Source organism: Microtus pennsylvanicus, chromosome 4 (assembly GCF_037038515.1).
Source record: "Microtus pennsylvanicus isolate mMicPen1 chromosome 4, mMicPen1.hap1, whole genome shotgun sequence".
Lineage (NCBI taxonomy): Eukaryota > Metazoa > Chordata > Mammalia > Rodentia > Cricetidae > Microtus > Microtus pennsylvanicus.
Genome location: NC_134582.1, coordinates 37305780 through 37333370, shown reverse-complemented (window position 1 = coordinate 37333370; position 27591 = coordinate 37305780). Strand labels below are relative to the sequence as shown.

Here is a 27591-nt window from a genome sequence, read left to right as displayed (position 1 = left end):
TTTAGAATTTAAAAAACAGCTATAATCCTAGCTCTTAGAAGACTAAGGATAGAGAATTGAGAGTTTGTGTTTTGAATTCCACTTTAAAAGCTAGGTCTCTGCACTGAGCAGATAAAATTCCAGTGAGGAATGTGGTCATTTTATTTTGAAATGTGCACCTTTATAAATATAGAAATAATTCTTATTAGGTCTGAAGAATCACAAGGCTTTCTTATTAGGAGGACACATTGTTCCCAATTCCTTGTTAAAGATGTCAGAAAGACCCAAAGAAACTGGAAGTTGAATAGCTAGACTAGGGATGGAGATCATGGGAGAGCATTTGCCTAGCACGCAACAGGCCGCAGTTCAATCCATAGCTCCGCAAAACAAACAAATAACTCACATGAAACATAACAAATCAACAGCTAGGTGCTTTCATGTCTATTTTCTAGATTTCAAAGATTAGTTTTAAAACAAGACAGAAACCAATTAAAAAATGGCAGAAGGAGACTTCCTTAAGAGACTGGAGATTAGAAATGATCTGGGCCACTGAAGACTGGTAGTCCTCCAGACTCAAGACCAAACTGTCACTTCCCAAATATAAAATATGCCTAACTTAGCCCACATGAAACCTTACACTTACTACAATTGGAAGAATGGTCTTGTTATTGCTGTTTTATTTTTTTTCTTTTCAAGTAGCAAATGAAGTGTGGTGGTGGCCTGGAAATTCTATAAAGTTGAGGCAGAAAGACAAGTTTGAGACTAGCTCAGGCTAAATGGCAACTTCTAATAGCCTAGGTTACAGTGAGAGTTGTCTCAAAGGAAAAAAAAAGACAGAGACAGCAAAGAGGGAAGAACAATTTGAAAAAAATCTACAAAGGAAGGAAGGGAGGGAGGGAGGGAGAGAGGAAGGAAGGAAGGAAGGAAGAAAGGAAGGAAGGAAGGAAGGAAGGAGGGAAGGAAGCGAGCCAGTAGGTTTTTCTCCTCTCAGTAGTCAGCCTTCTTACTGATGTTTCACACATGGTTCTACTAAGGAAAACATCAACACACTTACTGTCTTGATAGCCTCGGAGTTACTTCATATACTGCACTGAATCAATAGAGAACAGAAAACTCAACCCTAGTGGTTCCTCTAGCATCATTACTGTGTGTTATGATGAACAAACTATGAAGCCTCTGGACCTCATTACCTTTATCTACAGAATGACGGAATGTAACCTCTCACTGTGATCAGGGAAGGCAGGATATAATTCCCAACCTGACCCTTGCTATCTAAATCCTTCCTCTGAAGAAGGACCCAACACTCCCAGTGTCTAACTGCACAATAGTAAGATGGCAGCAGAGCATTTACAATCCCAGAGTGAAGTTGCTGACTAAATATTTACAACTTCCTTAAATGGTATACATGGCACCTGAGCACTGAGGCAGCACTGAGACCCAAAAGTATGTCATGTCAGTCCAACTCTGTATTTTTAACATCTGTGCAAGGACTCAGACACAGTTTTTTCCCCCTTTGATAATTTTACAATGTATTTTGGCCATATTTATGACTTGCTCTTCTGTCTGACCGTTCTCAGATCCTCCTCCCCCTACCTCCTCCACCAACTCTGATCCACACACCCCAACCCCATAGGGTTTCTGTATAGCCCTGACTGTCCTGGAACTTGCTCTGTAGACCAGGCCGGCCTCAAACTCCACCTACCTCTACCTCCCAAGTGCTGGGATTAAAGGTATGCACCACCAACAACCAACAACTAGCTTTTTTTGGGGGGGTGTCTTTTTTCTATGCATATTTTTCCTTTATTCCTTTGTTTGCTTTTTTAAAATTGATTTTATTGAGCTATACATTTTTCTCTGTTCCCCTTCCTTCCTCTTCCTTCCCCTTCAACCCTCTCCCATGGTTCCCATGCTCCCAATTTACTCAGGAGATCTTGTTGTTTTCTACTTCCCATGTAGATTAGATCTATGCATGTCTCTCTTAGGGTCTTCATTGTTGTCTAGATTCTCTGGGATTATAAATTGTAGGCTGGCTTTCTTCATTTTTAAAAAACACTTATGAGTGAGTACATATAATAACTGCCTTTCTGGGTCTGGGTTACCTCACTCAATATGATGTTTTCTAGTTCCATCCATTTGCCTGAAAATTTCAAGATGTCATTATTTATTTATTTATTGCTGTGTAGTACTCCATTGTCTGAATGTGCCACATTTTCCTTATCCATTCTTCAGTCAAGGGACAGTTAGGTTGTTTCCATGTCCTGGCTATGACAAACAATGTTGCTATGAATACAGTTGAGCACATGTCCTTGTGGTACAATTGAGCATCCTTTGGGTATATACCCAAAAGTGGTATTGCTGGGTCTTGAGGAAGGTAGTTTCCTAATTTTCTGAGAAATCGCCATATTGATATCCAAAGGGGCTATACCGGTTTCCACTCCCACCAGCAAGGCAGGAGTGTTCCCTTTACCTGACAACCTCTCCAGCATAAGCTGTCATCAGTGTTTTTGATATTGGCTATTCTTACAGGGGTAAGATGGAATCTCGGAGTTGTTTTGATTTGCATTTCTCTGACGGCTAAGGATACTGAGCATTTTTTAAAATAACCCCTGAACTCCAATTTGTGCTGCCCATACAGTCCTACATGTAGGGCCATCTACAAAAGAAAGTTTTATAAAGCACACTGTCCTGTCCCTCTCCCAGAAGTTACCAGCTGTTCACAGCTCCTCAGTTAGGGGTGAGAGCTTATGAGCCCCTCCTCTCTCATGCTAGAGCATTACCTGGCCTGATCTTGTGCTGGTCTTGTTCAGGCAACCAGAGCCACTGTGAGTGAGTTTGTGAGTGCAGAGGTCCGTTATGCCCAGGAATCCCTGGGTTCCTATTGTGTGTGTGTGTGTGTGTGTGTGTGTGTGTGTGTGTGTGTGTGTGTGTGTTTTGAGTTTTACTTTACCACTCTCTACTGTATAAACAAGCTTCTTTGATGAAGTCTGAGAGCTGTATCAATAAATGGAGAGAGAATTACAGATTTACAGGGCAGTTTGGTATTATCAATTTAGCAGAACAGCAACAGGTTCATCTCTGGGGCCTTTGAGCTCTTCAACCATGGGCTCTGCCCAGATTTACTGTGCCAAGCACGTGTTTCCTCCTATGAAGTGGGCCTGAAATTCAAAATTCAATCAGAAAGCAGTTGGTTACGCCCACTCTGTCTCTCAGTTTCTTATGGGTCTGATGAAGAATAAATCTGATAACAATTTGGCCGTGCTTTGAAAAATTATAAAATATTAAATAATGCATACTATTTATTCTATTAGCAAATAAATATTTATACATAGACATCAGTTTCAAATTATTTATTTTCATTGTTTGAAGAGAGGTTTTTTCTTAATTTAAAAACAGAAACTTGTTTTTATTAGATGATTCAAACAGAAAACATACCTAGAAAATTATCTTATCCTGCTATCTCCTACCTCTGCTTCATCTACTTCCCCTTTCACAATGATATCCTATATGACCTACTAAGGGCTTTCTCTATACATGAATATTTACAGACTTAAATGTTAAAACACCTGTGTTTTATTTGCTTGTTTTTGAGACCAGATGAAAGGGTCTCATGAATTTCCCAAGCTGGTCCAGAACTCCTGTCCTCTAGCAATTCTCCTGCCTCAAGCTTCTAAGTAGCTGGAACTATAGGTACACATCACCATGCTGAGTCTACATGTTTGCGATTTATCATTTAATCATATGCAACAAGCAGACTCTTAGTCAATATATACACAGGTTTCCCTTTATCATTTCACTATGACACAGCGTTTTTTCCTGGGTCATAGTTTACTTAAATATTTTATTTTTGATGAGCACCTATTTTGTTTCTAATTTGTTACTATAACAAAGCATTTTAGTTAATTTTCTAAGTTAGTTACAAATTACCACAACTGTGGTATTTCACATTTTTGTATTTGTGTGTATGTGTGTGCAGGGCCACACGCATGCCACAACGTGTTAAGGTCAGAAGACAGTTTGGCAAAACTGGTTCTTTCCTTCTATCATGTCGAGTCCTAGGGATCAAGCTCAGGTCACTGGGCTTGTAGCAAGTACTTTTTACCTGTCGAGTAACGCACCACGACTACAGGTCATCTGAACTAAATTTATATTTTCTATAAACTGAAGACACACTGTGTACTTCTCTCTCTCAAAACATGTCAATCGTGAAGTTATGAATTTTGGAGATTTAATTTAAAAAAAACTTTAAGTGTTAAGAAATACAGTAGTTGGCCAAGAGAAAGTTTCTGAAGATAGATAAACAATGGCTGAGAATAAAAAACAGAGCAAATGCTAAAGGACTGGTCATACAATCAACACAGACAGCGAGTCACTAGTGCAGGCATATACAGCATAGTGTGCTGCTAGATTTGTGATTCCCAAGACACCAGTTATGTGTTATATCTGGACAGAAAGGGGTGCTGAATTACAAGAAAAATAAAGACATATAAAGTACTCCAAGAATACAAATAAATTCTATCATTGCTAATCTCATGCATGTCATACCAAGAACAGCTAATAATACTAAAAATAAAATGCTAAAAACTCACTCACTGTCTTCTGTGGGAAGAACCTGCAAGGAATAAATCCATTCTATTATATCATCTTTGTTCACCACATCTAAGGAATCCAACATGTCCAGGCCTGAGAGGGCAAAGAACGCAATTGTCAACCTAAAAGAGGGGGAAAAAAAGTAAAATATCCTTTAACTATCAAACCAGTGAACTATTTATGGCTTAAACCCACAACAAAATACCAAATGGAAAACAATAACAAAAACCACCAACAACAAAACCCTCATTCTACTTTTTAAAATAATTTAAATGGCATCCCTCCTTGTCTGGTAGGAAAACAAAGCAAAACAAAAACCCCACGATTTATTCTTAGTAACTGAATAGACTAGTCAAACCCTTGTTTTAATTTTTAAGAAAGGGACTTTTGGAATCATGACCCCTACTCAACTATGGGGTACAGGAATGCACTGAAGCTTGTATATGAGCCATTTGAAGGCTAAAAGCATGTATGTATTTGTTGTGTGTTCATGTCTCTCCATGTGTGCATGCTCACTGTTAGATTTCCTTTTTCTTAATTAAGGATGTTTAATTATGGGGGGTATGTTTAATTAAGGGTCCAAGAATGGAGTCATGTGAGGAATATTCTGAATGCTTGTGAGAAAACTCCAAGAAAACAAGACTGTGAGTATGTAATCTCAGTTTCTTTGAAAACACAGAACTGCTCTTGGATTATGTTTTCATGCCCTTCCTAGGTGTAGTGGAAGGAGTGTTCAGATTACCCATTACAACTGGCTATTTTTTTCTGTTTATATGCCTGTATGGAAAACCAAGTTCTGTCAGTTGCTGCTTGCCCATCACATGAAGCTTTCTCTTGTGACTGGACACTTTACTCCTCTTAACCTTCAGTGTATAAATTGTTTGAGGCTCTGAATAAAGTTGGTTATTGCAAGAAACTTTAGTCCACTTCCTTTATGGGCTCCATTCTCCCAGGTACCACCACTAGCTAGAGTGGTAAACAAGGGGTATGTGTGTACCCATATATGTGGGTTTGTGCACAGGAGTGTAGGTGCCTGGGGAGGGAGGCCAAACTTGTCAGATGCCATGAAGGTGGGGCTGCAGGCAGCCTCTAAGTGAAGCACTGTGGATGCTGGAAACTGCACAGCACACACTCTTCACTGTGGGTCCATCTCTCCAGTGCCCTCTAGTTTCTCCCTAGAGCTGCCGTTTAACATTTAGAAGGCACTTGCTCCATACAGAGCGCTACCGAAGATCTCCACAGACGTCTTCACTGCTGAAGACACTTGGAAGTCCAGGTCACAAGGGTTTATTCTAGAAAGGTGCAAAGCAAGGGTTTCAAAGCCTGGGAGCCTGGTTGGCTCACACAAAGCAGGGGTTCCAAAATACTGTCAGACTGTTTCTGCTTCCCTCAAAGTGCAATACACACCTGTCTCAGTTCACGGTAACCAAATTCTTGTGATCACTGCCAAAAACAGGTTTTGAAAATTCTGTTTTTGTTAGTAAAAACACAGTTCTTTGGTAAAACAGTAAATAATATACTTATTTTCATGATGCCAGTGCTTTTAAAAAGGAAAAATCATTTATTCTGTGAATGTGAAAACCATGACTCTCACCTTTAAGGGGCTAAGACAGTTTATTCTGGAGCCAAGTATGAGTAATCATGGCCCAGGAATACAGATTTAGGCAGGTTACCCTAAATTCCATATTCCAATGTAGTTAGAGTTTGAAGTTTTTAAAGCAACGGTGGAAATATTAGATAAATATTAAAGATTAAGGAAAATCTCCCTTTAGGTCTCTCATTTATTTTCCAACATTCTTAGCCTTTTGGTTGGAGGAAGTCTGCTAACATATTTCCAATGTTTTTTATCTATTGGTAATGAGGACATTAGGTCAGATATGGGGGTGGGTATGGAATGGTCATTAAGGGACTGAAGACAGGCCAAGATATAGTCCAATTGTCAAGACCTGCAACAGTCCAGCCTCCGCACAAGCACAGAAGTTAGCCACCCTGGAGAAGCTTCAGTGGAAGGGTGATTGTATCCGCACAATCCCTAATGATCACAGTATAAGAAACAGAAATGAAGTACATTATAGGTGTCTAATCTAAATATACCATCCAACATTAGCCCAAGAGGTGGGTACTTTGGCCAGTGTGGTTACACACACCTATAATCCCAGTACTCAAGAGGAAGAAGCAGCCTGCGAGCTTGAGGCCATCATGGACTACGTAGTAAGACTTTCCTTCTGTAAATAAATAAGTAACTTGGCTGCTTTGTATCTGTCAGCAAGAAGAACATGAGCAACTTAAAATCAACATGAACCATACACACAAAAAAAACCTCAAAACCAAAGTGAAATAAAGATGGGGGGACACAAAACACCCCAATACATTGCCATCTTTCCTTTTTAAAAAGGTTATTAATGAACCACAAGAAAACTAAGAATTATTTTCAAAGTTCTATAGGAAGGGCTGGAGAGATGGCTCAGCAGTTAAGCACACTTGCTGCTCTTGCACTGAGCCTGAGTTCACTTCCCAGTACTCACACTGGGCAGCTCACAACCACCTGCGACTCTCCTCCAGGGGACCTAACCCTCTCCTGGCCTCCACAGGCACTTGCAAACACAAGCATAGACACACAAATATATACACATAAGTAATAAATCTTCAAAAATTCTGTGCAAGTGCAATGTACTAGACAGAGAGGTGGAGACAGTGTCTCTCAGCCAATAAATACACTTAGACGTTACATATGCTCTAATATATAATGGTCGATGTGGAATGCTACGATTATATGAGAGGTATTTAGTGGATTATGAGTTCAGACAATTTTTGCTGTTAGGGTATGAGCAGAAATTATACTGTGTAGGGCCAGCATGCACTGCTCTAATGTTACACATCATACACAATGGGATTTTGAAAATGCAATCGTAAATCATTACTGGTAGCCGAGTCAAACATCTCTTCGCTTTATCAATGATGCAAGTTTGTGGGAGACTTACAGCTCCCTGGATCAGCTTCGCCCACCCTGTTGCGCTTGGCTTCTTCTGCTGTTCTGGTCTGTCAAATACTAACTCTGCAAGGAGTCACTGCTCCATTATTCCTGAGCTTTGAACACTTTGACTTCTGCATGTTGCAGTTAGGGACTTTCCACCTGACCATTAGACCATGGTTAGGTTGCCTAGTTAGTTACCCATTTACACAAGAACTTCCTCCTTTCCCTTACCCTATATTTAGCTTGCTTATTCCCTTGAATAAACGAGACTTGATCAGAATTCTGTCTTGTCTCCATCTCTTGTGTCTCTTGTCCCTTTCCATGCTCACTCCCCGTCTAGGGTCTCTGTTGACTTACCCACGGGTCAGGGAACAAGTTTTGGACTTTTTTATGCTGGGATTAACCCATGACTGCAGCATGCTAGAAAGTTGCTCTACCACTGAGCCACATGCCTATCCCTTGAGATAGTACTCTAAACACATCTCAGTAGAGGTTTGCCCTGCCTGTCAATTGAGAATTGAGGGGGGAAGGGCAGTACAGGAACGATGATGGGCAAACGCTCTGTATTCTGCTTTTGAAAACGTCAAGAAACAAAAGTGACTCACAGGATGTTAAGGAAGTGGGAAAGGAAGCTCACAGAAAATGGTTGGGAAGTGAAAAGAGGAGGAACCAAGAGATTCCAAAAGTCCTGAGCTTGGAGCTCCGCTCATCTCAAAGGGCGCAGAGAGTAGGTGCGCGCAGCCAGCGGCGACAGCAGGAGGGGACCTAGGAAGTGCAGAGTGGCAGGGACCCCGGGCTCCAGAGCAGAAAGGACAAGACCAGCAGCAGGGTTAGAGCCGCCCAGCCCCGCGGGTCCCGGCTGTGTGGCCGGTCCGCAGCGCGCATCCGGAGGGCCGCCATCGCCAGCCCCGCAGCGGCAGCCTCGAGTTACCTGCTGGTCTCCAGGGAAGAATAGCGCTCTGGCAAGACTTGGAGGCAGCGCTGGAAGAACCGCACGTGCCGGTCCCGCAGGAAATCCAGCCGCTCTCCCTCTCCGCTCGCCAGCCTCTCATCCTCCGTGGCCGCCATGCTGCTCCGTGAAGCGACACTCACCGCGACCCGGAAGCAGTTGGCGGGAAGTGCGACGTCAACACTAACCGGCTTCCCACCAGGAGGCTGCCAGGGACCGAGGCGATGGCGATAGCCGCATACTGTCCACTACCCAAAAGCTCCTCTCCCTAGGTTGGGCAGTCTTTTCTACTCAGTCTCAAAGTTTTAGAAACCCTTCTCGCGTCTCGTAAAATCAGTTCGTAAATACCTTCGTAAGAGAGAGAGAGAGTGTGTGTGTGTGTGTGTGTGTGTGTGTGTGTGTGTGTGTGAGAGAGAGAGAGAGAGAGAGAGAGAGAGAGAGAGAGAGAGAGAGAGAGAGAGAGAGAGAGAGAGAGAGAGAGAGAGAATGACAGACTGAAATCCATATTTCTTCGTATGCTAACCAAACCAATTTAAATCCTGGCCCTACACAACATAAGGGTTTGAGATCTGAAAGTTTAATTTTGCAAAGACTCATTTTTGGAGGGCCACAGTTTTAAGCTGAACGAATCGGCAAACTAAATTTACAGGTGGGAACTAGAGACAGACGTTTTACCAAAGAATTATCAACACTATGAAAATCCAGACACTTTTTCTAATCCTCCTTATAGTATCTGGAATTATTTAAAAATGCATGCACACATGGTTCTCATCTTACAACGTTTGGACCTATGCTGTGTATTGAGTACGGGTGCTTTGACAGTGAAGATATCAAATTGGCAGAGGGCAGTTCACTTAATTGAAGGTCCCTGAAATGGACCCATCAATGGACACTGGCAGAACTCAAGAACAGTTACGATTAAAAGAATATGATAAAGCATTGGCTCATTTTAAGAGAGCTAAGGCAATAATAGGGACAGAAGATAAAGCTATCCAAGCAGAATTTATGAAAATCAAACAAGAACAGAAGATACAAAGATAAGGAGGCAGTATATAAAAAAGTATTTGCTTAATAAGGTTTGAGCTTTGCTTAAATATTAAACATTGATTATATAAAAGGGAACTCGACAATGTAATAGTTATTTCTGCTTATGCTTTATTTCCACATTGTTGATAATTTAGAAATACTGATATAGGTTTCCTCTTAAAAATGAAGTATAACAAAATAGTGAAGTTGATTTTTGCTTGCACAGACATTTATTCATGGGTTGTTTTTTCCCAGAGGACAAGACCATAAAAATTTTAGGCTTTATGGATCAGCTAGTCTGTCACAACTATTCAGGCCTTCAGTTGCAATTTCACTATAATTCATAATTAGCCACAGACAATGTATAACCAATGGGCAAGGCTGGTTCAGTAAAACCTTATTCATAAAAAGTAGAATTAAAGTTGCCTTGGAAGGCATTCATGACGAAGAAGTCCACAAAAGATTAGGCCCAAACAAGATCCTTTAAGAACCAATAAAGTAAGGAGAAATTTGGGTGTACTTTTAATTGTAGAAAATGAATTTCCTTGAAAACGTGATCTGTGGGTTAGTGTTACATATACTTATTTAACACTCAACCCCAAAGCACCCTGGGTAATTTTTGGTACTCAGCAGTTGCACAAGCTTAGAAACCTGAGTTCAAACCTAGGGATCAACAGAAAAGTGGGAAGAGAAAACCAACTCCACCAAGTTGTCCTTTGATATAGCCCAGCCAATTGTGGCACACGTGGGTCTGCCCCCAAACACATCATGCTTACACACACACACAATTAAAAACAAGGCTGGAAGTAAAGCCCGTGGAGCCTGGAGTTGACATGCTTGGGGCTGTAGGTTCGATCCAAAACACCAGCACCAAAGATACTGAAGACTGGAACAGTAAGAATTGCATCCACCAGTGAGTGTGCTTGGCTCTGATGCAGGCAGCTGAAAGGTGCGTTTGTGTGCAGTACAGGGCGACAGGAGAAAGGTTTGCTTTCCTCTATCTTAGGTAGCAGTTCATTTCTCTTGAATTCCCTCGTCGTGTATATTCCTCAGTTGTTCCAGATTATTTAAAAGAGTATGGAAAACAAGGAAATAAAATGGGCATTTCCAGTTAAGGATACTTATTGTGCACCAATAATTCTACAATTAGAATCTCTTTCTAAAATTTGGAATCTAATTACTTTGAATCCATATACTTATATAACTATTAACTTTATGTAAGGAAAGATTTAGATCATTAATCCTAGTAATTTCTGGGTCATTCAGTCTTTATGTCTCAAATTATAATTAGAGCCATTTGAAGATAAAATTTGTAAGAAGTAAATTTCCTATATTTTATGTATAAATAAAGTTGTAAGTTGAAACCTAATTAAAGTTATGGTGTGGGAGGTCCTTCTGTGTGTTGCTTTTCTTAGTTAATGAATAAAGAAACTGCCTTGGCCAGTTGATAGGGCAGAACTTAGGTAGGCGGGAAAGACAGAATTGAGTGCTGGGAGAAAGAAGGACGGAGTCGGAGAGACACCATGGATCCTCTGCCTGAGACAGACACCATTAGAATCTTTGCTGATAAGCCACTGACACATGGCGATATACAAATTAATAGAAATGGGTTAAATTAATATGAGTTAGCCAGTAACAAGCTAGAGCTAATGGGACAAGCAGTGTTTTAATCAATATAATTTCTGTGTGGTTATTTCGGTTCTGGGTGGTAGGGACAAACAAGCAGCCCCAGGCCCTCCTACAAAGTTAGGATAACATAAAATGTTTTAATATGGAAAACTGAATTGAATTGTGTTATAGAATTTTCTAGAATTTCAGTGTACTGTTTAAACTAGCTTATTTGAGAAGAAAGAGGGGTCCTACTGTGGGGCAAGCAGAAGAAAACTGTACCAGCCAGTAGGATACAGAGACACAAAATTTATAAATCTGTGGATCCAGAAAGCCTGAAAGGAAATTTGACACAGTTGCAGGAAACCTGGAGGATGACACCATACTATATGAGTAAGGTCTATGTAGCAAGGGAGGTTATTTAAAATAGTCTCCATATAAAACAAAGCATGCTTTAATCAAATACAAAATATTCATTACACAAAAACGAAACAACTGACAAATTACCATTTTGTTAAACTTAGAAAAAGTACTAAGTTATTGAACAACTCTTTAAAAAAAGACACTTTATGTTTTTGTTACTCAAGCTTAGTTACTTCCAAGTTATAAAAGTTACAAAATTTTGGCTTAAAAAAGACTGAGTCTCCCAAATTATTTCCTAAGCCATGAAAAAATGTATTTAAATAGAATAATGTTTGTAACATAAACCTATTTAAATAACATTCATATTAACACTAGGCCAACATACCCTCTCTGTAGAAACGAAATACTGCCAGTGCTACGTGACACTTCAAACCTCTCAGTTCATACACAGCACAGTAACCAACCTGACTACGCTACTAACATTTAAACAGCAAAGTGAATCACCGTCTCCGGAAACAGCAATACTAGCATTCTCATCAAGTGAACAGCAATTGCATTATCCCATAGTCCCTCTAGATTCCTTGTCGCCAGCTTGGAATGGCCCTAAAGAGAAAATGAGGAAAGCCATTATAAATATGCAGGAAGATCAAAACAAGAACAACAAAACTACTCATTAAATGACAACTTAAAATATACACAGAGTTGGTGAGATGGCTCTGTGGATAAAGGCACTTCCAATCAAACGTGACAACCCAAGGTGGATTCCTGAGACCCACATGGTGGAAAAAGGGACACAAACCCCAGTTATGCCCTGACAGTCACATGTACACCACAGTAACCATAGCACTCACATGACCATACAACACAACATACAATATATATATAATAAGTTAAAGATATAGATATGCTTTATCAATCTGCTAATGAAAATATATATTCAGAAACTGCATAAAATATAAATATGCATAAAACTGCATAAGATAAGTCATTTATAAATCTTTAGAAAGGATCCCTTTCCACTGTCTTCTCACCTGTGTGGGATATGGAGAAGTGGCCCGGAGCCTGACGGGCCTATCTTTTTGGTTCGTTCTTCCCAGCCTTTGGTAGGTTTATAAAGCCTAGAGGGATCTCTACTGACATTATTTTCAACCTGTGATCAGAAGTAAAATAATACCAGTTAACTATATGAACTACATTCATGCTAAGAGAAATCTTTAGTGACGCAAAGCAGTATTAAAAACTATACTTGGCTATTACCCAAATGTGAACTAATTAATGTGCCCAAATGAGCTCCAATTGTGCTTAAACCCCTAACATCAATTAATAAACTGCTAATTTATCCTTCCCTAGTTCTCCATTATTTCACTTCTGTGTTAATTAAAGAAATAGACTACAGCTTAGTGTGAGAGCAATAAATAAATGTAGACTAGATAACATCAGTTAAGTCAGTGAGATACCTCATTGATCCTGAGCTGTTACCTATGAAACTAAGCAGCGGCCACAGCTACACAGATGCAGAATGGAGGTTCAGAAAGAAAGACGGGGACAAGACAGAAAATTCAGGGTGACAGAAAAGAGTGCTTCCAAAGTAAATGGCAGAGCTCGAATAATAATTGCTAACAATGTACTAAGTTGTGCTCTGTGGTATGTAAGTATGAAATATAAAGCAGAGAGATAATGAGATATAAGTGGAGTAGATCTGCCCGTCTCCTTAAAGTCAAGGGATCAGGACAGTGAGGAAAGAGCCCGGGAAAAGTGTGCTATGCTGCTGGTTTGATTAAAGATTCTCGACTGTAGACTGCAAAGAGCTAGGAGAAACCATTTGGACTGCTTTTGTCATAAAGAAATGATAAATATCTGAAGAGATGACTATGCCTGAATATCACATAATTACACATTATATAAGTGAGGAAATAGGTACTTTATTAATGTGAAAAAATTATGCTTATATATTGCTTGAGAAAGTAAGTTTAAAAAGTAAAGGTAAGGGCTGGAGAGATGGCTCAGAGGGTAAGAGCATTGCCTGCTCTTCCAAAGGTCCTGAGTTCAATTCCCTGCAACCACATGGTAACTCACAACCAGCTATAATGAGGTCTGGTGCCCTCTTCTGGCCTGCAGGCATACACACAGACAGAATATTGTATACATAATAAATATTTTTTTAAAAAAGTAAAGGTAAATTAAAACAGGGCACAACGGCACACACTTGTGCATTCAAACCTAGCCTGGGCTGCATAGCAACATCTGTCTTAGAAAAAACAAAATAGACGGAGTACCTTTTCTTTTAATTTGGCCAGTCGCCTTTGCTTTTCTGCCTTTTCCTCTTCTTTTGACTGTCTATCTAGAATTTTCAATTCAAGTTTATGCAAATCCTAAAAAAGTACCAACAAAAAAGATGACATTAAGAAAACAAAATTAACTAAAACTTTTGTTCTTAAGTGTTTGCAATTTAAATTACCTCAGCTGCCAACACTCCTTCAAAGGTGTTTTCTTTCCTTCCTTCTTACATACCAATCCCAGTTCCCCCTCCCTCCTCTCCTCCCGCTCTCCCCCACCCCGCCCCCCATCAGCTCCTCAGAGAGGGTAAGGCCTCCCTTGGGAAGTCAACTGAAGGTGCTGTTTCCAAACAAAGGCTGCATTTCCCTGAGTGCAGCCATGCAGACACTTTCTGCATTACCTTCATTTCGGATCTCATTTGCTTTACTCACAGGTTCAGCCTAAATATCTTAATAAGCAAACTAAACCCATTTACGTATCAATAAAGGGAGGTCTCTGCTGGGGTCTCTCATATAATTTCATATTTTCAAGTTTCTTTTCTTTTTTTAATGGAGCCTGCTTACTATGTGTGTTGGGGGGATGAGTAAGCAGGAGATCTTTTGTTACTCAGTAACATTTTTATGTATAAACTAAGAGAAATGAAGTAAAGTTCACACCACTCATCTATTTTTGTTTTCCTCTATGCTTCCCCTTATGAATGTTGCTGCTATGCATTACGATGCACATTAGCAATTCATAACATTTTACTCTGTTTATGTGTTGTGTATCTTAGAATAACCTTCCCTGTCTTGCTTAGACAACACATTCAACCTGGCTCATAGCCTCCTCGCCTCTTGGTTCCCATGTGTTTTAAAGATATTCAAGTATAATACTCTGTGTGTGTGTAGGAATTGAACCTAGAGCCTCCAACATCTTAGGCAAGCGATCTTCCACTGAACTGCATGCCCCGCAGTACACTGAAGTGTTCATAGCTTCCCTGCAGACACACAGTTGACACTCCTCCATGCCCCTAGTCATTGCTTTCCCTTCTGTTGGAAAACAGCTCTTCTTCCCTGCTCCTTCAAGACTCAAGTCAAGCATCGCCTTCTCTCTAACAGTCATAGGTACCAGAGCTATCTCTGGTGAGTTCCTCTGTATTTCCTGTCTATACCTTAATTACAACAGCATTTGTTCTAATTAGTGGTGTGATAAACACCATAGCCCAAAGAAACTTTAGGGGGAAAAGGTTTATTTCAGCTCACAGTTGTAGTTTATCACTGAGGAGAATTAGTGTAGGATCCTAGAGCAGGAACTGAAGCAGAGGCCATGGAAGAGCTCTGCTTACTGGGTGCTTCCCCCTGGTTTGCTCGGCTTCTTACACAACCCAGGGCCACCTGTGCAGAGGCAGCACAGTTCACGGTGGGCAGGGTTTAGTTAAGAATAAAGAAGATGCCCCACAGATATGCCTGTAGGCCAATCTAATAGAAGCATGTTTTCAAGTGAAGTTCCCTCTTCCCCTGCTTGTGTCAACTTGACAAGAAATCTAACCAGGACACTATCACTTTACTGGCATATATCTTTCCTCTTAAGTATAATTTACTAGAAGTTGGGAGTGAAGTGTGCTCAGTTATAAGAGGTCAGCGCAGGTGTGTGTATAAGATGATACGATGAACTCAGTGTCTGTGTAACCAAGCCCGGAAATGATGCTTTCATGACCCACACCTGTAGGTTACTCAGGAAGGATCTTTACTCACTCTTTCTTGGAACCTGGAAATCTCATCAGCAGCAGTTTTCCTTTTTTCTGCCTTTTCTGTCTTTTCCTTTATCTCCTTCTCAAGTCTCAGGAACTCCTCCTGCTCTTTCTTTTGCTGGGTGTAACTCTCTAGGAGCAGTTTTAACTTAAACTGCCGCTGGCGCTCTTTCTGCTGCTTCCTCTCTCTCTCCTCTTCTTCTCTGAGCTGGGAAGCATGCTTCATTGACATCTCTATACTTTTCTGCTTTTTCCAAGCTTCAATTGCCAGTTTCTGCTTCTTTCTCTGTTCCTCTTTCTGCTTTTGGTTATCTTCTGGTTTGCTATGAGAAGGCATAGGTGTGCTGTCTGCCTTTTCTTTTAGCTTGAGTATTTCCTCTTTCTTTTGCTGCTTTTTGGTTTTCCAATTTTGAATAGACTAAAGTTAAACCAAAACAAAAAACAAGCATGCTTTTGATTAGTCCATGACATTTAATACAGCCTCAGTTCTAGCTTCCAGAAAACATGCTGATTTGTGTATCCTGATGTTTAGGTTTTTGGTTTTGTTTTAAATCTGTGCAACTTTTTTCTACTCACATTTTAAAATATTACTGTATCCTGTAAATCTCCGGACCCTGGCCTATTCCTTGGCCTTCCCCTTCAAGCAGGAACCCTCCTCCATCTCCGCCATCATTCTTGGGTACTGCCACTTCACCTCACTTGAAGCTGTATTATTTGGGAATAGATCCTGGCTTTGCCATTTATTAGGCGTGAGTCTGGATGAGTCTCTAGTGTAAGCTCTGCTCATCTCCTGTGGTGTTTGAATGAGACTGGCCCCCAGAGGCTCATATATTTGAATGCTTAGTCGTCAGTTGGTGAACTATTTGGGAAGGATTGGAAGGTGTAATCTTGTTAGAAAACATGGGCTGAGGTTTCAAGTGCACACACCATTCCTAGCTTAGCTCTCTCTGTCCACCTAATGTGTGTGAAAAAAAAAGATGTAAACTCTCAGCTACTGTTCCAGCACCATGCCTGTCTCCTGCCATGCTCCTTGCCCTGATGCATGGACTCTAACCCCTGGAACCATAAGCTACAAATCAAACGCTTTCTTTCATAAGTTGCCTTAGTCATGGTATTTTGCCATGGCAATAAAAAAGTAACTAAGACATCCATAAAATGGTAGGAAGTAATTCTTATACAGGGTTATTGTGACAATTAAATGGGTTGGTGCCTGATATATGATGCTTCAAGATTTCAGGAAAAAAATTTAAAAGTTCTATCTCCAATATGAATATGTAAAGATTATTTAAAATTCTAGCAACCTTTACATATAATATGGTACCTACTAATTTTTCAGTCCCCATCCTGGTCAGAAAACTATTTCCTCATCTTTCCTTAGAGTGTATCATTCATTCATTCATCCATTCAATACATCCTACACAGAGAAATAATATGAAAAGCAAAGCTATAGGATTAAGAGATGATTAGCAGTAGCATCTAGACAGTGCCATCAATATGCCAGACCTCAAACATCGCGGGAATTTGTGACAGAATGAACTTCTTCCTTACAGGGCAACTGACTGTCAGACGATCACCTTATCTCATGCTAGGGTGGTCAGGGTTTACAGACTGGAATCCAGTCCATGGGTCAGCTTTGAGTGGCACAGTTCTGGGTGAGATGCAGCATAGACACTATACAGGGCATGCTAGGAATGTTGTTAGTGAAGGCCCCAGGGGACCACTTATTTGGGGGTTGGCAAGAAGAGGTAGCCTTTAATCTAGGAATATTCTGTTAGTCACAAAAGGGATGGGAAAAGAAGATATACATAAAAAGAGAAGGTATTCAAAGGTACTCTGTAGGGTCCTGGTCTCCCTTATTTCTGGGGTGCATCGCGGGGGACAGTTTATGATCAGCTAACTAAGCTTTCTGTATGTTTCTGTGCTCTCCCTGCCCCACCTGGTGATTAGCTGCAGGGCATTTACTCCATTGTTAATATGGTAATTTTCCACCTGTCTGGGCAGAGATCCTTATGCAGCAGTTAGGTACCTAAGGATTTCCCCAAGTCTGAATAAAGGGCATTCGGCTAGTCTGCTTTCGAAAGACCCTGGTCTCTCTGTGTGTTCTTTCAATCTCCAGGCCCTTGCTCGACTAGCGTTTGGTACAGTGGCGCGTGAACTGTACCAAGGGTGTAACACAAAATCGGGTGTTACAGTACTCCAGAGCATGTCTGATTATCATTATTTATCCAAAAGACGGGCAACAGTAAAAGTAGTTTTCCCCTAGAAACTAAGGTAGCCTCTTCCTGCTGTCTGTACGGCTCTGAATCAGTCCCATCCTGGGAGTGCAGACAGTCTGATGGGACACTGTGTAATTTTTTGTGGTGCTGCAGCTGCAGTTGTACCATTGAGTACAAGTCCCTACCTATTCAACATCTTGTCTTCATCTGCTCTACGAGCTCCTGGGCTGACTGTATGCTGTTGTGGAACACTGATGACTCAGTTAAGAGTTGTGCAGTGCCTGGCACACACACGATGCACAAGAGCTGTTGTAGCTACCATTACCTCTTTTTTTCTCTCCTCTAGAGCCAGGAACTTCTGATACCACTTCTCGTGCTGCTCCACTTCACGCAGAGTTCTTCCCGGAAGGTGTTCCACAGCCTCCTTGATGAACGCCGGCTTCCCCTTATGTTTGCTCCTCACTTTCACAAAGTTCTGGTGGTCAAAGTCGTCCCAGCCCCCCTGTCGCCCTCCTGTTTGCTGAAGGAATTTTTCAAACTCCACAACTTCTTCTGGCAGAGTATTTGGTGCCACTCTGTCTACGGGGACTTTGCTCGAGAGCGCTCTGAAAGCTTTCTCTGTTTCTGAATTTCCCAAAGCCCAGGAGTCAATTCTCCTGGAGATGGCATTCAGCTCATTATTAGTTGTTTTCTCTTCTTGAATAAGCTCTTCATATCTAAAATTAAGAAAAATGAAGTGTGAATAACATAGCAACCAATCCATATTAGCCCTTCACTCCCCTGAAAATTTAATTATCCCTGACTCTGCTTCCTCTCCCCTGTTGACATTTCCAATATTAATAATAATATTCATATCTGAGTCTTAAAAGAAGTGTTTCCTCAAACATGAACAGTCTTTCAAACTTTCGAGATCTTCTAGTGCACAACATGAATAAAATTTGTTTTAAGAATGGGAGGCTGTCTAAACTCTAGGACAGAGATAGACTGTAAGACTTGAGGTACATTAATAGGTGACAAACTAAAAGTGAGTTATTAGAAAACCAAGGTCAAAACTTTAGATTAAATGAGTTTAAAACATACATCAGTCTCTGTTCTTCTTTAAAAGTATTGATTGCATTTTCAATTTCTTCCATCATTTCTCTGAGCTTTTCAACAACTGCAAAAAAAGTCATATTTCAATATAGCTGAGTTAATAATTAGGAGAAAATACAGACTGTCCCTAATATAAAAATCATTTCTTAACTTGAGAAATTAAGAAAACTGCTCACAAGTATATTTTTGTAATTACAATTTCTTATTAAAGGTATTGTCCTATACACCCATTATTAAACCCTATAATCAGTATTACTTTTATAAGAATTATTTCATACTACACATACTATTGTTTGACTTGCAAATTTTTTGCAATGTTTTGGTTAGAAAAATGTGGACAGCCAGGCACAGTGGTGCACACCTTTAATCCCAGCACTTGGGACATGGAAGCAGATGAATCTATGAGTTGGAAGGCAGTCAGAGCTACATATTGAGACCCAAAAAAACAAAAACCCAAAAACCAGTTATGCTTAACTTTGCATATAAATATATGTACTATTGCTGCTCTTTTTCTGTGGCCGTATGTGGTATTTGATTATCTAAAACCATCTGATTTGTTTAATTTTCCTGTTGATGAGCCTTTAAATATGCACAATAGTAAAGTCCTTGCGTGTATGTGATGGAGGTGGGTCATCTGTCTATCTGTTGCTTTCATTGGTTAATTAATAAAGAAACTGCTTGGCCCTCTGATAGGGTAGAATTTAGATAGGCGGAGTAAACAGAACAGAATGCTGGGAGAAAGAAGCCAAGTCAGGAGTCGCCATGATTCTCCCACTCCAGACAGACGCAGGTTAAGATCTTTCCTGGTAAGACATCTCATGGGCTATACAGATTATTAGAAATGGGTTAGATCAATATGTAAGAGCTAGCCAATAAAAGGCTGGAACTAATGGGCCAATCAGTGTTTAAAAGAATACAGTTTCTGTGTAATTGTTTTGGGTGTAAAGCTAGCCGGGTGGCGGGACACAGCCCCGCTGCTCCTACAAACTAGCCGTGTGGGCGGCCGGGTGCCAGGAACGTAGCCTGCCGCTCCCTCTACTGCAGAGTTCATCAACGTGTGTGTGTGTGTGTGTGTGTGTGTGTGTGTATGTGTATTTATGTATGTATGTATGTATTTAAGCATGTCCAAGTATTTTGAAAATATGACTAATAAAACTTGAAGTAATTTCTGACTAAGGAAAGTCTCTGTACAGTATGTTAGGCTCACCCCTCTGCAGTGCAGACTCATTCTCTGCATAGCTGCTGACCTGTTCTCACTGCCTTCCTCTGTATACTTTAGATCACTTCCAAGGGAAGGCAAGAACTGTTACTCTAGTTGATATTTTTGTGGTTATTAACAAGCATGGACATTTGTTTCACCTGAGTTTTGTATTTCTTTTGATACCCTTGTGCCTTATAATCTCTGTCCATTTTCCTATACTGTTTCTCTTGGTTGCCCTAATTTGTAGACATTTTATATAGCTTATAAATATTCAATTATTAAATTACATAAGTAGATATACTTTTCTAATGTCTTTCAACAATATTTATAGGTTTGAGTGTTTTTAGAGTAGTCAATTATGGTCCTTTTTCTTTAGATTTTGTTCTTTTTTTTAAAGATTTATGTATTAAGATTTTATTTATTTATTTAGATTTTGTTCTTTTTTTTAAAGAATTATTTGTTAAGTACACAGTACTCTATCTGCATGCATGCTTGCAGGCCAGAAGAGGGCGCCATTTCTCATTACAAGTGGTGGTTTACCACCACGTGGTTGCTGGGAATTGAACTCAGGACCTTCAGAAGAGCAGGCAGTGCTCTTAACCACTGAGCTATCTCTCCAGCACCCTTGTTCTTTTCTTATACAACTGAATATTACCAAATAATTGTTACATGTTCCCTCCAGCATGTTATGGCCTCACTAAATGTAATGAATACTACCCGTTCTTTCCCCCTTTCCAGTTTTATAGTTGCTGTACTCCAAGCACTGTGCCTGTCCTCTAGAACACTGTTCATTCCATCCTGCCCCAGACCCACCAGAAGGTCTGTGAGCGCCACTGCACAGCTTACGGAACGAAAGCTCGGAGATCTAGTCATTTCCCTAAAATGTCTTAACCAATAAATGGCAGGCCAAGGCTTTGATCCAGTATATTTTGAGTACCAGTCAGGAATGAATTTTGAAACAGAAGGTGAGGGTGTGAATTTTTCCCCCTCTCACAAATTAGCATTTGTCCCAGTAGAGTTAAACCATTCCTTACATATTTTAAATACTTTTGAAAGATGTATTTTTTTTAAAAGCCAATGAAAGGATAAGCAGGGTAAGGGCTATGAATTGAGAAGTCTTTTTCTACTTAGATGCCTAAATCTGAACCTTCCTATGCCAGTGTTCCCACCTCATGGTGTCTCTTCCCTAATTTATAACGTTAAGGACTGAATGGCAGTTTAAAGGCTGAAAATCCCACGTAAGCTCCGATACTCCACTTCTCCACTCTATGCTTACTAATTCCTAACTAATGAAGTAGGGCTGACTCCACGATTGCCAAATGAAAGACACACTTAGAGAAAAGCATGCATGTTCTAATGCACCAGCAAGAAACAGCAATATATAAAAGAGAATCTTATATTAACTCTTCTTACAATCAGGCGTGGGCTTCACGTCTTTCAGCTGGTGCTGAAGTTTCTTCACATTGTTATGTATTTTGGCCAACTGTTGCTGGATCTTTGCTCCTGTAAGGAAAAGTCCATACTTTAGTGCTGTGACAAGTGTAGCTACACTTAGGCTTCTGCAGATGAACCCATACAGTCCTTAGTGGAAGACAGCCAACTAAACAGCAGCCATTTATGTCAGAACATCTGGACGTCAGGTGTTGCTGCTCTCAATAAATCATGACACTGTAAACCCATGTCATGGAGATCATCTGTCTTTCCTTCTATGGAGACGGACTTAGGGACGATCATTTTTAAAGCATGCCAAGTAACTTAAGCTTAACACGTTTTATTCTCTGTTTTGGTTTTGTTTGGTTGGGGTACTTTTTGTTTGTTTGGTTGTTTGGTTGGTTTTGGTTTTTTATACAGGGTTTATCTGTGGATTCCTGGCTGTCCTGGAACTAGTTCTGTAGACCAGGCTGGCCTCAAATTCACAGAGATCCTCCTGCCTCTGCCTCCTGAGCGCTGGGATTAGAGGTGTGACCCTATATTTAGAAAGGAAAAATCACTAGAATTATTTTAAGTGTGATAAGACAGTATCAGGAGCAGTTTAATATCTACCTAGCAAATCAATGTTTTTCTTTCTTTTTGCAAATCGGTATTTTAAAGCTTAGTAACGGCCATTATTTTTTTCCATAAGCAATAAGTAGCTTTTGTATTATAAGGATTTTTGCAAAGTACAGACTCTACTCTACAAGGTATTCTCAGCCCCTATGATAATGATTAATCTACATAACAAACAACAGCACCTTCACTGTATAAGCTGTAAGGTATTCTCTTGTATTTCATCTCAGTATCAGATGCAGTTCTCTGGAGGGAGGTAGAAACTGTATGTAGGCTTTAGAACGTTGACAAGGAAACTTGGGCTTGGGCATGGCCTGTTCTTATCCCTTTGTATGGCCAGTGGTGTTGGCTCTGACTCTACTGATGTTTACTGGGTCTAGTACTAGCAATCAGCAATGTCAGGGTTATTGATGAGTTTTACCCAGATAGCACAGGAAATGAAGTATTTTAATTTTTTTTTTTTGGTTTTTTTTTTTTTTTTTTGGTTTGTTGAGACAGGGTTTCTCTGTGGCTTTGGAGCCTGTCCTGGAACTAACTCTGTAGACCAGGCTGGTCTCGAACTCACAGAGATCCACCTGCCTCTGCCTCCCGAGTGCTGGGATTAAAGGCGTGCGCCACCACCGCCCGGCCCTAATTTTTTAAATATTAACAGTTTTTGCTGACTTAATTAATTCAAAATCAAGACTAACCTATTAATATGGAAGAAAACAATTCAGTTAGAATGAACTTTAAAATAAAATAAATCCATGTCCTTAAGAGACAAACTTATCACCAGTCATGCATCTCCACTGGACAACAGTCGATGCACAAGTACAACACAGGCCACCACTAGTCTTCAGGTCACTCAAAAGTTTGTAATTCACCGTGAACCCAACTTACTCTCTATCTTCCTGCTGTTTATCAGTTTGTTCTCCAATTCTTCCAGCATGCTCTGCTCAGTTCTGAAGTCCCCTCTTTGGTTGTAGAAATGACTGTGTTTATCTTTTTCTATAACAATAACTCTTTAGGAAAAGAAACAGATGGTAGAAATATGAATTCAATATATTTTAGTTGTTTAAAAAATGAAGATATTCAAAATAATTAGTATTTTATATTCAATTCATTTAAAAAGGAATATAATTACTTAGACTAATAAGGTTAAGGGGTCAAAACATTATCTAACTTTAGCTAAAACTGGACTTAAGTCCAATCTTAACCAATTATAATTTAAACTATTACATATTTCCTTTGAAAATACAGAAACCTTTGGCTATGAGGTTCTAATTGTTAGTTACTGTCCTCAAGAAAAAAACAAATATCCTACTGAGGCTTTTTTTTAAGTTGGCAGAGAAATCAATTTTTCTCAATGTTTGTTTTCCTTCTCCCACAAGTTATTTACCCTAAATATTAAGAATACCTAAGTATTTAATAGTTACTCTCTAATCTTGAATCTAATAGCAGCAGGATGTCTCCAGCCCATGGCGTCATCGCACAGAACCTGAGAGACAATGCTCTCCATAGTTTCCCAGCGCTTTTCACCTTGCAGCACAGAGAAAGGTTTATACTGACAGCCACACTGGGAGAAATGGGTGAGATGGAGCAGGCCCTGCGGGCTGTGGGCTGTCTCCGTGCATGTGTGAGAAGACGTAAGGTAACGGAGAATTGCAAGGATTTCATCTACATAACAACTCTAACGGACAGAGAATGGCTACCAAAGCCCTGTTAAGGCTGAGAATCCTAGCAAGGTCTAATTGGGTACCAGAGACATCACTGTGACCCAAACAGAAATGTCTGCTGTGGATACAGGATATGTGATGATAGTTAGGTACATTTTGCTACTCATGGACTAGAAACATTAACAAAGATTTTCAAATGTACTAATATTGTGATACTGTGGACAACAGTGAATGTTCAGTAAACACTGTTTAAGAGAAAAAACATGGACTGTATGATAAAAAAATTGAAATAAGGGGAAATCTTATAATATACAGAATGGATCTGAGAGGAACAGAAACCAGGGGACAATTAATTAAAAGATCATTGAAAAAACAGCTCAAGGACACAGTATTCCAAACCATTCCCTGTCTTCAGTGGGACCAATCATGTGATGCAGTGGGCTTTTCTCCAGAGCAGCACTGCTCAGGAGAAACACAGCTTCCAGGTGCTGAAGACAGCAGGGAAGAGCCCTGCATATTTCCCAGCAGCTTCAGCGCAAGCTGTGGATTTGGTGTGGAAACCTGATCTGACTCCAGGTTAGACCCACAGGCGCTCACTCAGGAAGCTCCACATCTCCTAGCAGAAGCTATGGACCAGGGTCAGGACCAGACACAGGCATGTAGAGGTCAGGACCAGACCATAGGCATGTAGAGGTCAGGACCAGACACAGGCATGTAGAGGTCAGGACCAGACACAGGCATGTAGAGGTCAGGACCAGACACAGGCATGTAGAGGTCAGGACCAGACACAGGCATGTAGAGGTCAGGACCAGACCATAGGCATGTAGAGGTCAGGACCAGACACAGGCATGTAGAGGTCAGGACCAGACACAGGCATGTAGAGGTCAGGACCAGACACAGGCATGTAGAGGTCAGGACCAGACCATAGGCATGTAGAGGTCAGGACCAGACCATAGGCATGTAGAGGTCAGGACCAGACACAGGCATGTTGAGTTGCACAACCCATAGCAAAAGCTACAGGTCCAGGCAAGAGGCACATGCAGACACAGGACAATACCTGACTCTCAGAAAAGGACTTGAGATAGAGCCACCAGCCCCAAATACCAGTCCCACAGAGGGAAATGATACTTCAACCCTTTTATGGCTTAGTTTCTCTCCACTGAACAATGCAAATGCCACCACTGAAAGAAAAAAGGGGAGTGGAATTTTAAAAAGAAAAAAATTCTAAAAGGAAGGAAGGAAGGAGGGAGGGAGGGAGGGAAGGAAGGAAGGAAGGAAGGAAGGAAGGAAGGAAGGAAGGAAGGAAGGAAGGAAGGATAAAGAGAGAGACAAGGAAAGAGTAAACCAACAAACTAATACCAGATGCACAGGTCCCAGTAGAGAAACAACACGAAAACTGTGTGTCCCTCCAGAAATCACTGGTCTCCTAAGAATGGCACCTACTGCAAATATCCTGAAAGAACATTCAGACAAAGCATCCAAAAGAATGAGGATGCTCAAGCAACTCAGAGAAGACACGACTGTGCTCTAAAAGGGCAAAAACAGAGCTGAACGTCATTCCAAGACATGGAAATGTAATTCAACAAAGAGAATTGCTGAAGAAAACACAAACTGAAAATAAAAATGCTTTAAACAAGAATCTCATTAAAAAAAAAAACTCAGTGGAAATCTCAGCCAGTAGAATAGATCATGGAGAAAACAGAAAATTGGGGCTAGAAGATAACATGCAGAAATTGGATCACTCAATGAAGGTGAATGATCAATTAAAAAAAATGAATAAAATGGGGAAGGGGCGCTCTGAGACACCATCAAAATACCCAACCTTTGGATCATGGGCATAGAAAAAGAAGAAGGCATAGAGAATATTTTCAATAAATTAATAGGAGAAGATTTCCCAAACCTGGAGAAAGAGAACCCCATCTATATACAAGAGACTGAAAAAACTCAGAAGAAACTAGAAAAAAAATTCCTTGTTCATATTATAATTAAAAATCACAAAACAATTAAAAGGTATAAAAGCTGCAACATGAAAAGGTCAAGTCACTTATAAAGGTAGACCTATTAGAATAATAGCTGATTTTTAACGGAAACTTCAAAGCCAGGTTGTTACAATTAAGAAATTGTTTTGAGTTTCAGAAGAGACTTTGGACTTTTAAACAGTATTGATACTGTGAAAGACCCTGGAGACTTTTGAAATTAGACTAAATGTATTTTGCATTATATGACCACAAGCCCATGGGGACCATGGAGTGAAAGTAGTGATCTGAATAAGAATGGACCCCAAGCTCATGTATTTGGATATTTGATTCAGTTAGTGGAACAATTTGAGAAGGATCAGGAGGTGTAATGTCATTGGAAGTGGTGTGTCACTAGGGGGAGGCTTTGTGGCTTCAAAGAATTTGTGCCTTTCTAAGAGTGCGCTCTCTCCTCTCTCTCTCTCTCTCTCTCTCTCTCTCTCTCTCTCTCTCTCTCTCTCTCTCTCTCTCTCTCTCTGCTTCCTACAAGATAGGAGTTCTCTGCCTGCCTTGCTGTTGCTATCTTCCTTGCGATGATGATCACAGACTATGACCCTCTCAAACGGTAAGTAGCCTTGGTCATGGTGTCTTATCAAAGCAATAAAACTAACTAAGACACTGTGCTGACTAGTTTTAGGTCAATTTGACACAAGCTAATCATCTGAGAAAAGGGAATCTCAATTGAGAAAATGCCTCCATGAGACTGTGCTGCAGGACATTTTCTAAGTAATTAGTGTGAGAGGGCCCAATCCATCGTGGCCTGAGCTAGTGGTCCTGGATTTGATAAGAAAGCGGAATAAACAAGTCAGAGGGAACAAACCAGTAAGCAGCGCTCCTCTTTGGTCTCTGTAGCAGTTCCCACCTCCAGGTTCTAGCTGCTTGAGTTTCTTCTCCATTTGATGATGAACAGTGATGTGGAAGTATAAGCCAGATAAAACCTCTCCTCCCCAAGTTACTTTGGTCATGGTGTTTCATTACAGCAATAGTAACCCTAACTAGGACAGACAACATACTATTTACTCGGAGAGAAACAAAGGATTCAGTAATCTAACCCAGCTATGGACCCTGTGGTCTGCAGTAAAAACTGGCCTGGGAGACATGACCACTGATACAGTAGTGGGATCATAAAGTAGTAACCAACTACTTTATGATTGTACTTAAAGCCCTCTCCATAAGACAGAACTCATGCCTGGTACTGCTCACTAGGCCAAAGCCTGTGATTGGCTATATCACAGGCTTTATAGGAGAACCTAATGCTATTATTCTAAATGGACATAGTATTGCACTGCCCGGGCCAAGTTCTTACCTTCCTACTCATAAGTCAGTCTATCAACCCTGACCAAGAAGCTTTTTTTATTTTCAGTAAGGAGATACTGATACAGAGACCCACAAGTGCTCAGATGTAAATGGAACATCAACCTTTCCCCCCAAGGCTTGGGGATCTCTGAGGAAGAAGTAGGGGAGATATTATAAATGCTAGAAGTAGATGTCTTCAGTGAAACATTAACTGCTGACATGACATGGACATTGCACATATGAACTCAGAACACTGACTGCTTATACGACACACGTATAATATCAAGCCACTCAACATCCCCGCCTGTCATGAATGATGTCCCACCTCTAGCTGAAAAACCATTGGCAACTTGTGGCTCCTGGAGGAGGGGAGTGAAGTTTTTCCCAGGATGTAGGTCCTGGAAAGTTACCCATGCTTCAGTAGATGATCCTATACCCATGCATACAGAGCAACACTATGTGAACTCAGTATGTTGAAAAAGAGAGAGCGCAAGAAATCACATGTTGTAGGGCAGGGAAAATAGTGGGGAGGCAGGAACTAAAGGGAAGGGTTAGCCCTACATCAATCATTTACCAGC

The 27591-nt window shown here is 40.5% G+C and overlaps 2 protein-coding genes across 5 annotated transcripts in view; both read right to left on the bottom strand.

Moving 5' to 3' along the window:
- The window catches only part of Pggt1b (protein geranylgeranyltransferase type I subunit beta), a 54597-nt gene extending 45953 nt beyond the window's left edge, over window positions 1-8644 (bottom strand). The window contains exons 1-2 of one of the 3 annotated variants that reach the window (XM_075968716.1): window positions 8472-8644; window positions 4570-4688 (exon numbers count right to left, since the gene is read on the bottom strand). In XM_075968716.1, coding sequence (XP_075824831.1) covers window positions 4570-4688; window positions 8472-8608 — 256 coding nt within the window. In that variant the 5' untranslated portion in view covers window positions 8609-8644. Of the gene's footprint in view, window positions 1-4565; window positions 4689-8471 lie in introns of all 3 variants that reach the window. The other 2 variants (XM_075968715.1, XM_075968717.1) reach the window with 2 other exon arrangements.
- Window positions 8645-9474: 830 nt separating this feature from the next.
- Window positions 9475-27591, bottom strand: part of Ccdc112 (coiled-coil domain containing 112) — a 30837-nt gene continuing 12720 nt past the window's right edge. Inside the window, exons 3-10 of one of the 2 annotated variants that reach the window (XM_075968713.1) lie at window positions 22927-23048; window positions 21415-21504; window positions 18789-18864; window positions 18034-18424; window positions 15497-15910; window positions 13763-13858; window positions 12518-12636; window positions 9475-12089 (exon numbers count right to left, since the gene is read on the bottom strand). In XM_075968713.1, coding sequence (XP_075824828.1) covers window positions 12059-12089; window positions 12518-12636; window positions 13763-13858; window positions 15497-15910; window positions 18034-18424; window positions 18789-18864; window positions 21415-21504; window positions 22927-23048 — 1339 coding nt within the window. In that variant the 3' untranslated portion in view covers window positions 9475-12058. The remainder of the gene's footprint in view (window positions 12090-12517; window positions 12637-13762; window positions 13859-15496; window positions 15911-18033; window positions 18425-18788; window positions 18865-21414; window positions 21505-22926; window positions 23049-27591) is intronic. The other variant, XM_075968714.1, reaches the window with a different exon arrangement.